Source organism: Salvelinus fontinalis, chromosome 10, assembly GCF_029448725.1.
Source record: "Salvelinus fontinalis isolate EN_2023a chromosome 10, ASM2944872v1, whole genome shotgun sequence".
NCBI lineage: Eukaryota > Metazoa > Chordata > Actinopteri > Salmoniformes > Salmonidae > Salvelinus > Salvelinus fontinalis.
In genome coordinates this window covers 21,398,902-21,410,451 of record NC_074674.1, presented here as the reverse complement: position 1 = coordinate 21,410,451, position 11,550 = coordinate 21,398,902, and the positions used below count along the sequence as shown (strand labels likewise).

At 43.7% G+C, this 11,550-nt stretch overlaps 1 protein-coding gene across 1 annotated transcript; it reads right to left on the bottom strand.

Annotated features, from left to right (window-relative positions):
- LOC129863808 (tubulin-specific chaperone A-like) lies at positions 1-11,123 on the bottom strand. Its single transcript, XM_055936079.1, has 4 exons — positions 10,946-11,123; positions 6,590-6,716; positions 2,529-2,615; positions 1-1,547 (listed from the first exon to the last, which is right to left on the bottom strand). Exons 1-4 carry the CDS (start codon positions 10,996-10,998, stop codon positions 1,467-1,469), a joined length of 348 nt encoding a protein of 115 aa, XP_055792054.1. The 5' UTR covers positions 10,999-11,123; the 3' UTR covers positions 1-1,466.
- Positions 11,124-11,550: the final 427 nt, after the last annotated feature.

The window sequence follows — 11,550 nt, the reverse complement described above, 5'->3', positions numbered from 1 at the left end:
TTTGTTTGAACATTTAATCTATTATATTATTCATATCCAATATTATTAACAGGCTTAACTTGAGCACAACCTAATACATTTTTTGTCGGCTATAAAAACATATATAGCCTACATTGAACAACATCTTCAAGCATAGTTTACCTTTAGGATAATAGTATTTATATAATCCATAGGTGTTTCCTCTATCTGGTTGGCCTACATTTTATGGTCCAGTAAAAATAAACTTTTTGGACAATTCCATAGTGGAAAATAAAATCTATATATGTTAAGCCAAATAAAATATTTAATAATACATATTTTTAAAGTCTACACTTGTGGACCAAAATAAGAAGTGACTTGATGCCCAACAACTACCTTACTGGCCATTCGGCAAACAGTCTACGCCTTTATGAAAAAACACCCCGCTTCGAGACAGCTACGACCGGAAGTGATTTTTTTTCGTAGCGTGTTAGATCTTACACAGCAGGTTAAGATAATTAACGTAGCAGGTTAAGATAATTTGATCAAGGTTAGGAAAATAAATAGCGAAAATACTCTCCAAACCTGCTACGAAAATCACCTTCTGGTCGTAGCTGTATTGTAGTGGCTGAAAATAGTGTGTCCAAGTGTACCCCATGCTTATACAGTGGATGTGACAGGCTATGTCCAGTTGGTGATGGCAGTGCTGATGATGTCACTAGGCCGCATGGATGTTATTGACCAGCGGAGGTTGGTGTCCTGAAACAGGCCTCATGACAAAACGGTCCGTGCTGTCTGGGATCCTTGGGCCATCCTTACACCATTGAAGATGACATTGAACATGGTTTAGGGTTAAAATAACACATGGTTTAAAGTATGGGGCTAGGGTTTAGGGTAGGGACATCCCAAGGCTCCCAGATAGCACTAACCATGTCAAAAACAGTGCTAAATTTCTCTCTCCATCCAACCCCACACAGACAATAGGATGTATGTTATATAATAACGGTTTAGCTAGCTCTCCTCTTGTTAGGTTCTTTGGTTCTTTAATTATGTTCACTGTTGACATCTTGCTTGTTATGAGAGAATACATACATACTAAATATTGTATCAGTTATCATAAAGAACAATCTATGCTCAAATCAACAAATTGAGGAACACTTCTAAATCACTTGATGCAAGACGCTAAAGTACAATAGCTTGAATACGAGATAAACAAGACAATTAGGCTTCATTTGCAGCTGTATGGTAGAAGCCGAGCAAACCCCCATGGTAAGAACAGAAAGAAGTGTTCATTTGATGCTTGTGTGAGAGTGTGCACTCCAGAGAAGAATGTCAAGATCAGGAGGATGTCAAGATCAGACGACACGTTGTTCTCAAACGGTAGAAATACATACAAATAAAAAAAAGAGCAAGAAAAAGAGTGCTGAACGATTCTGTTTGTCTATGATTCCAAACAAGCCCAGACGAACGGAATGGACATCTAAGCGACGCATTAGAGAGTGAGAACATCATCCTTCAAGCTTCACTGAATCCAATACGGTCCTAGCCTCTTTGTACTCCTCTGCTTCAGCCAAGTCCTCTTCCGTTTCCTGAAAAACACACACAGCACATACAGGATATCAATACTAACCCCATCACATACACACACAACATTAAAATGACTAACCCATCAAATAGCATAACACCAAATCTAACTTACAGTCCACAATCAACCCATAGTTAACCTAGCCATGAAAAGTCCACGGTCCATTCACGTGGCTATTCACCAAATGATCATACAAAACCTGTTTTTCTAACACGTCCCTTACATAGTGCATTTAAATAAAATGTACATTAACAATCTGCATACGTTGATTCCACAGTGTAACATTTCTAGTCAGTGCAGAAGAGTGTGTGTGTGTGTATGGGTGGATGTGTGAGAGAGTGTGTGTGTGTGGGTCACATCTGTGCTAATCGAGTGCTGCTGGGTTCCTATGGTGGCCCACCGCAGTGACAGAACTGCTAATGAACTGTAATGAGTGTGTGTGCGTGCGTGCGGGAAGGGGTTGAGGTGGGTGAGAGGGGATTTTGGTGTGAGGTGGAGAGGGACAAGTCGCTGTCACGTCTCCCCACCCTCCCTCAGAGGAGTCATCTGTGATTTCCTCTCTCCCCCTCTCCCTTCCGCCTCTTTCTGCACGTGTGTCTCACCGAGGCCACGGCTGCCTGACTCCTGCTCTCTGCTAATTGTGAGGACCCTGAGACACGCATGTGTGTGGAAGAAGGGTGTATGTTCCTTTCTCTGGCTTCTTAGATCTGTCAGGATAGACAACGCTACAGACAGTCACACGCATCTGCATGACGAGTGTCACTGAAAATCACACACTCCCGACACGGAAGCCCAAAATACTAACATCTGGATAAACCTGCAGCAACCAAGACAAAGGAGGATTGGCTCCACCTCCAGTCTGGTTCCTCTTAACATTTCTTCCTTCATAACAGAGTCCAGCTTGGTCACTGTTGCCCTAGGAGTGCTTCCATGTGATTTTATATATATATTTTTTATTTCGGGAAGAAAACAGAGCTGTTCTTACTAGTATCTGGGACAGGTCTGCGTGTGCTATGGTCAGACGCCTGTGACAGTCTGGAATCATCATCTTGGACTCCTGTAGCACCTCCAACTGGAACCCAGAGACAGTACAACACATACTACTCATCAGCACCATCATCTACACCATTTATAAGCATATCAGTTGTGTGTGTTCGTTTTTCTTCAAGGGGTCCTCCAAGCAGAAGAACCATAGTACAAAAAAGGTTTAGAAACACTGCTTTAGAACATAATGTATTAAAAGGTTGAAAAACAACGCGTTACAGCTTCAGTAGCACGACTGTGTCATTCCTGGCAATAGGCAATGTCTTGGTTTAGTATCCCACATACGCTGTGTTAAGGTTAACATCCCACAACAAGCTCTCTGCCTGTGTGACATTTTTTATTGAGTTATTGATCGGGCAGGGAGTTGGGCAGCAGCAGGGGTCCTCGCCTCGCTCTGCCTCCGGCACACCTGGGTGAGTGGAGAAGACTAAAGCAGAGAGGTAGCAGCACGGTGATCAGGCATGGAGAGGTATTACTACGCCCAGGGCAGGTAGCACTACGGTGATCAGGCATGGAGAGGTATTACTACGCCCAGGGCAGGTAGCACTACGGTGATCAGGCATGGAGAGGTATCGCTACGCCTGTGGGGAAGCGGAGTTAGAGCCTGAGGTTCAGGCAGAACTGAGTCCCTCAACAGGCAAAGCGAATGGAGAATTCCCCTGACTGGCATCCTAAAAAGCACAGAGGAGTCGGACACACTTCTAAGAAACTCCAGTGGTGAGGTGGAGACACACACACACACACAGTGAGGTGGTAGAGTGGTCATGGTGCCCGCCCAGTACCAGTGCAGTGGAATGATCCCATCAGCAGCAGCAGAATAAAGACTACACTTAGAGGCCTACTGATTCTATTACAATGAAAACCTCTAATCCGTCCATCCATCCTGCCCTTCAACCTGACCATCTCCTACTACACTGCTCAAAAAAATAAAGGGAACACTTAAACAACACAATGTAACTCCAAGTCAATCACACTTCTGTGAAATCAAACTGTCCACTTAGGAAGCAACACTGATTGACAATAAATTTCACATGCTGTTGTGCAAATGGAATAGACAAAAGGTGGAAATTATAGGCAATTAGCAAGACACCCCCCAAAACAGGAGTGATTCTGCAGGTGGTGACCACAGACCACTTCTCAGTTCCTATGCTTCCTGGCTGATGTTTTGGTCACTTTTGAATGCTGGCGGTGCTCTCACTCTAGTGGTAGCATGAGACGGAGTCTACAACCCACACAAGTGGCTCAGGTAGTGCAGTTCATCCAGGATGGCACATCAATGCGAACTGTGGCAAAAAGGTTTGCTGTGTCTGTCAGCGTAGTGTCCAGAGCATGCAGGCGCTACCAGGAGACAGGCCAGTACATCAGGAGACGTGGAGGAGGCCGTAGGAGGGCAACAACCCAGCAGCAGGACCGCTACCTCCACCTCTGTGCAAGGAGGTGCACTGCCAGCGCCCTGCAAAATGACCTCCAGCAGGCCACAAATGTGCATGTGTCAGCATATGGTCTCACAAGGGGTCTGAGGATCTCATCTCGGTACCTAATGGCAGTCAGGCTACCTTTGGCGAGCACATGGAGGGCTGTGCGGCCCCACAAAGAAATGCCACCCCACACCATGACTGACCCATCGACAAACCGGTCATGCTGGAGGATGTTGCAGGCAGCAGAACGTTCTCCACGGCGTCTCCAGACTCTGTCACGTCTGTCACATGTGCTCATGTGCTCAGTGTGAACCTGCTTTCATCTGTGAAGAGCACAGGGCGCCAGTGGCGAATTTGCCAATCTTGGTGTTCTCTAGCAAATGCCAAACGTCCTGCACGGTGTTGGGCTGTAAGCACAACCCCCACCTGTGGACGTCGGGCCCTCATACCACCCTCATGGAGTTTGTTTCTGACCGTTTGAGCAGACACATGCACATTTGTGGCCTGCTGGAGGTCATTTTGCAGGGCTCTGGCAGTGCACCTCCTTGCACAAAGGCGGAGGTAGCGGTCCTGCTGCTGGGTTGTTGCCCTCCTACGGCCTCCTCCACGTCTCCTGATGTACTGGCCTGTCTCCTGGTAGCGCCTGCATGCTCTGGACACTACGCTGACAGACACAGCAAACCTTTTTGCCACAGTTCGCATTGATGTGCCATCCTGGATGAACTGCACTACCTGAGCCACTTGTGTGGGTTGTAGACTCCGTCTCATGCTACCACTAGAGTGAGAGCACCGCCAGCATTCAAAAGTGACCAAAACATCAGCCAGGAAGCATAGGAACTGAGAAGTGGTCTGTGGTCACCACCTGCAGAATCACTCCTGTTTTGGGAGGTGTCTTGCTAATTGCCTATAATTTCCACCTTTTGTCTATTCCATTTGCACAACAGCATGTGAAATTTATTGTCAATCAGTGTTGCTTCCTAAGTGGACAGTTTGATTTCACAGAAGTGTGATTGACTTGGAGTTACATTGTGTTGTTTAAGTGTTCCCTTTATTTTTTTGAGCAGTGTATAATCCATCTGCTCTCCCAGTCCCACCACTAACCTACACCTGGTATATATATGAGACCCTAATCACACAGGGCTCTGGTCAAAAGTAGTGCACTATATAAGAAATAGGATGCCATTTGGGACGCAGCCCTAGACCTAAAGCTCCCTCGATGTTCTAAAACAATCCACATCAACTGAACAAACCTAGCAATGGGTCGAACCAGGGAACTTGTAATTCTGCGGCGGGGAAAAACACAGACGGTTGAAAAAGCGGCGTTTACTTTACTTTGATTTCAGACGTAGACGAGCTATCTAATGTGCATACTGCAAGAGTATAATCAGTTGTCCATTGGGCATGAAATCGTTGCAGATGATCCTCTCCACAAGGTGTAAAATCCCTAGAATAGCTGAGATGAAAACAAAGGTTATGAGGTAGGGCACACAGGGGACAGAGGTCAGCCTGGGTCTTCTAACAGCCTCTCATCCCTCACTCATTCTACACCAAGCAGGGAAAATAAAGGAGGGAGCGAGGAAGAGGGAGGGAGCACACGAGGATATGGATCAGCGATCTCCTAGCGGCTGTAAATTACCAGCATGTGGCAGTAATTATCAAACTCCTCCAAAGTTACATAACGTCATTAAATCAGAAAATGACTAAATCACTAACGGACCCCCCCCCCCCAAGCCTAATTATTCATAATGATACTACGCTGACCTCATTACAGCGAATGTAGGGCTACTGGCATCATCTGTTCTCTACTGTACTATACTTCTCTTTTACAATAGGCGTGTTAAAGCACATTAGAACGCTTCTATACATTTAGCCACGAAGGCAACAAAGAAAATGTTGATGAGGAAAATCACAACAGGTCATTTAGAATGCCAAATAAAACGTTACTAAAAGCACACACCTCCTCGGAGGACAAGATTATTTGTATGCATTACTTCATCAGGCCGTGTCTTTCCTGTGTAGTAACCAAGTGGCTAGCAACATTGTATTATCTTGTGTAATAACAAAAATGGCTCCAAATCCATGAATATGCAATCACAAATCAATTGCTAAATCATAATGAACTTAATACAACATTGTTACTATAGTATGACATATATATAGTATAACTACACAGCTTTAAAAAGCAACTTAATGTAAAGTGTTTGTATGTGTAGGCCTATGTAAAGCATGTTTTTACAACTTAATGTAAAGTGTTTGTATGTGTAGGCCTATGTAAAGCATGTTTTTACAACTTAATGTAAAGTTTTGTATGTGTAGGCCTATGTAAAGCATGTTTTTACAACCTAATGTAAAGTTTTGTATGTGTAGGCCTATGTAAATCATGTTTTTACAACTTGATGTAAAGTCCTGTATGTGTAGGCCTAAGTAAAGCATGTTTTTACAACTTAATGTAAAGTTCTGTATGTGTAGGCCTAAGTAAAGCATGTTTTTACAACTTAATGTAAAGTTTTGTATGTGTAGGCCTATGTAAAACATGTTTTTACAACTTCATGTAGGCTATTTATTCTGCTGAGTTGTCACCGACCTGTTTCTTGATGACATACTTGGCCTCTGAGTCGGCCTCTTCGTCGCAGGCCTCTGCTTTCAGTCGTTCAATCTTCTCCTCCTGCTGCCTGGTCTCCTTGACGTACATGACCTTCTCCTTCACCAGCCTGGGGAGACAATAACAGACAAGACACAGCACAGCGTAGTTACAAACATACAAAAACAAATCAACACATTGGGGAGCCAGGCCCAGCCAATCAGAATGAGTCCCCCCCCCACAAAAGGGCTTTATTACAGACAGAAATACTCTTCAGTTTCATCAGCTGTCTGGGTGGCTGGTCTCAGATGATGGTAACACATGGTCTGCGGTTGTGAGGCCGGTTGGACGTACTGCCAAATTCTCTAAAACAACATTTTATAGTAGCCTTTTATTGTCCCCATCACAAGGTGCACCTGTGTAATGATCATGCTGTTTAATCAGCTTCTTGATATGCCACACCTGTCAGGTGGATGGATTATCTTGGCACTGGAGAAATGCTTAATAACATTCTGACCACAAGGCTCGCGCTCGTCAACGAGCGTCCGCGTAGCCAGGCGCTAAAATAGAACTTGGTTCTATTTGTGATGCTTGATGCACTACAAGTCCCGCTTCTCCTATCTCCTCAGGAGCATATACCCACGTTGGGGATTGAAAGATGAACTGAGGTCCACACTCCAGTCCAGTTGGTGGTGGTAATGAACCTCAAAGTTGGTTGCCAACCGCAATATAAAGTCCAATGAAGAAGAACCCTGAAGGAGGAGAGATTACTACAAACAAACTCGGTTTACCGTTTTATCTGTGGATTGTCGGAGTAGAGGACCTTGTGCACTTCCGGTAAAATAACAACCCAATGTTTATAGCCGAGGACAAATTAACTAGCAACAGCAAGCTAGCTAAATTACCATAGATGTTTAATGCTTTTCAACCTATCACCAAATTAATATAGTTGGCTCAGAGTTCATTTTCATATTTCAACCTGCGTGTCCTGATCGGGTCTGGTGTGGGTGGACAATTTTTTGACATTTTTAAATCAACATTCGCGCGATGACGTTAAAAACAACACAGAAAAAACACAAACACCTAAAACACAGAGCTGTACAAACTCAGACCCCAAGATGTCAAAGAGGAGGAGTTTTCATTCAACTTACCACCAGGTAAAGTAATGGTCAAACAAACAACAAAAATAGTCCTGACCAATTTGTCCCATTGTTTCCAGATGTGTACAGCGTTGGTGTAATGTAACAATGCCGTCTGTGTGTTGGTTATCTGTGGATCTACTACAGTACAGCGTCTTGCCTTCCTCCTCTGCCTGATCACCACGCTCTCCATTTAACTGCCACTTCTGGCAGGACACACACTCTACTGGCCCTTTCTACGATTAATTGATCATCAATTTAGTCCCTAATTTGGACCAAGTCATGTGGTAAATGGACCACTTTTCCTTGATTGTTAGTGAAAATGGGTTTGAGTACATTGATATATTTTGATTATTTATCAATTACGGGCCAAATGGAACTAAATCTATTAAATAAATTCAGATCCTGATTGGCATAATGGAGTTTGAAAATATCACTATTGATAATGATTCCTGACTAATAGTCTTTTTCCGGCTGCAGCTTTGCTTGTCGGGATGACGACGCGAAATTCATTTTTCATAAAATCAGCTGTGTGCGTTGGTTCGTGTGTGTGAGTGATCCTTCATTAATCAGGCACATTACCCAGAAACACCCTCTCCCTCAGTGTTGCCGTGGCGCCTTGCTTAGCCGAGGAAGCCAACGGCACTCTGTCATATTTTATGTCAATTACCGCTCATTTTAATACGTTTCCATCAAGACGATGTTTAAACGGGCGGCATATGCAACAACGAACAGCAGAGGAGCGCTCCTCCTCTCCTCTTTTCCTCTCCTCTCTCTCAGGCTTTACACAGTAAGGACGTCACCTCTGAGGTTATTTAGAAGGAAAGAAGGCCTCAACAAGAGAGAGGGGAACAGAGGAAGGAAAAGAAAGGGGGATTGAAATTATTTGAATAAAACTGAAGGACAGTCTAATAACTAAATGTCCACCCCCACCCCGTCAATCCTCCTCTTCCTCTCATCCAGTCCAGATGTTCATTCCTTATTTCTCTCCGGCAGGGTCTTGGAAACGCTGGCTGTGTGTGTGTGTGTGTGTGTGCGTGTGTGTGTGTGAATGAGGGGTGGGGTCGTCGTGGCTGGTTTTAAATAGACCTGCCACCCTGGACTTAATGGAAAAGGCATCTCTCTGGAAAATAAGGAAAAAAAGGGAATTAGAGATCCGACACACATTCGGCCGCCTCCTCCTCCTCCTCCTCAGGCAGCACTGCATTTTTGAGCACCGGCCTAGCCCTATGCCAAGGCCCGAATGACAAAGCCAAATTACTGTTGTCATTTTATTAAGGGCATCCGCCTCGCTAGGGCAGAGAGGAGGCACTGACTGGAATGTACAACGCCACAAAGCCAATGGAACAGGCCTTACTGGGAGAGAGCGGACAGGGAGCTGCTAGGCTTTTAATAACACATGAGGAATGAGAGGAGGAGAAAGAGAGAGTGAGAATGAAAGAGAGGGAGGGGGACATGAGAGAAAGAGGGAAAGACAGACAGACAGGAGGACATAGTAGGGTACAGAATTACATAAGAAACAGACAAAAAGAGAGAAAAGGCAGTCTGTTCCATCTGACCTTGAACAGAGGCTGCAGGTTCCAATACCAAGGTCATGCTACAGGCCACAGGTGCTGAATGGGTAATGGGTCTCTCCTTACTTAATTTGCCTCAGTGAAATATTCCATTCCTATGACAGCCAATGATGAAGTCAACCTATTCCGAATGGGGCCGCATGGGAAGGAATGAGAATAGAGACGTTTTAAAATGGAAATTAAGCCATTCTAGAATGGAGATGCGTTTGAACCAACTTGATAAAGCACCACCTCTCATTACACCGGCGGGCCTACAGTTTCCCCACTGCAACAGACACCCTCTCTGTGACGTCAACCTCTGAGGTAGAAGTCCCAACCGCCAGCGCCATTACCCACAATCATCAGGGAGCCCGTTAGTAATGTGACCCTGATCAAAACACAATCGATAGCACATTTACACAAAGGGCCACGGAGGAAGGGAACCTGGAGGTGATGAGGGAGAGAGCAAAAAAAAATCCTCTCCATGCTTAGGCCGACTATTCTATTTATGGATATATATGGATGATGTCCAGTGTTGTGATGGAATCTCTCGATGAATAGAAGCTCTTGAATAGCTTTCAGGAGAACATGTATTAAAATATGACATTCTTGTTCTGTCCTTCCGATAAAAGATTAGGCTGCATCAGAAAAAAGGGGACGCTGTAATTATTAGTATGATTAGTGAATTAGATCTAATCGTGACTACTTTTGTGTGTTCAATAAAATAAATAACAGATTGTGGTCAGATGTTGGACTGTAGCAATGGAATGCCCTGTCAGGGAAAACATCAGTCATTTGCAGCCAGGGTCTAATTGTGCAACTCTAAGCTAAAACTGATTGCCTTGTCAACAAAAAAGAACCTGGTTCAGATGAGAATGAGCTTGCAGAAAATCAGCTGCAGTGCATCAAATGACGCATTTAGGCTTATGTTTACAATTGCACAGTCACTGACCATAAATAGGCCTTTAGCCTACATTCACTTGAAAACTTAGCTAGCAAAGCCTGGTCTTTTGGCTCTGATGAGTGCATCGCTCGCACCTTAGACAGAGATGACAAGAGAAAACTGCTTATTGCGCTCCTGCCAAGAGAATACCAAAGTAGATTTTTGTTTTGTTTTATTCACAACAAAGGCCTGAGCAAGTTTTACATAGAAAACAATAAGATACATTAAAAAAGGAAAAAGTAGGACAACAGTACATGAGGGGTTGTCATAACATCAGATTTGCATCCTTAATAATTGTCGAGAAGAGAATGCAACGGACGTTGCATGCTAGCTTGTATGCTAGCCGCTTAACTTTACCGTTATAGGCAACACAACCGGGATGACTTGCTAACGTGACACACGCAATTACTATAAATGGTTAAAACATTGTATAAAAAGGCGAAAATGTCATTCAACAACATACAATGTATATTTAAATATGTTATGAAGTACAGGTTCCTATGTCCTTGCTACTGCCTTATTTTGATTGACAATGCATGCACCTCCCTAAAGTACCGGTGTATAGTTAAATCTATACCGGCGAAGTGTTCTCGACGCACAGTCTGACTTCTGTCTCGAGCCGTAGGTATCCGCGGCCTTGTGGGTGTAGCATGTTAGTCAGTTAGCAAGCTAACTAGATAGCCTGCTATCTTTTAAGATTGTATTAATTAAAAACTACACTTACCGCTTAACAACGCCAGTCTTGATTTTAATCTGTCGTATTCTTGGATCTGCCATGTTAACTGATATTCTTAAACGACACAATAAAGTACTAGTTTACTGAAATGCTGTGAAACGGTTGCTATCCAACACAGCCCAACAATATCGCTCATGAGATCCTGGGCATGCGCACTGTGTACCGCGGGAAAGGAGGTGGGCATTTTTGGGCAGAAGTCCCTCTTGGGGTAGGCCTAATTCCAGGAATTTGGAATAAAGAAAGGCTAAGAATTTGATCTGTCTAGCGAGTCGACGATACGAGATCTAGTTAAATAATGTCATACAAGAGGAACTTAAATCAAGAAATGTTGGATTAAAATCATACATGATTGGATATGTGTATGCTAAATCAAAATGTCGACTGATTTCACCGATTCAGTCATGTCAGATCATTATAACAACGGATGGGGTGGGAAGGGAGAAAGGAAGGAAGGATGGATTCATAACATTTCTTAATAGGTTCATGTGTGTTCAGTAAAGTAGTAGCCTAGACTTGCTAATTTATAGGCTACTCTCAAGTTGCAGAATTTTTTAATATATTTTTTTTAATTAAGTTTTTGGTTTTACTATCCT

Bases quoted from the DNA above. Each gene is read 5' to 3' on its own strand.
- LOC129863808 (XM_055936079.1), bottom strand. From the start codon at position 10,998: ATGGCAGATCCAAGAATACGACAGATTAAAATCAAGACTGGCGTTGTT. The intron at 6,717-10,945 runs GTAAGTGTAGTT...TTGTCTCCCCAG, and splicing joins AAGACTGGCGTTGTTAAGCG to GCTGGTGAAGGAGAAGGTCA. The intron at 2,616-6,589 runs GTCGGTGACAAC...TCTGGGTTCCAG, and splicing joins AGTATGTCATCAAGAAACAG to TTGGAGGTGCTACAGGAGTC.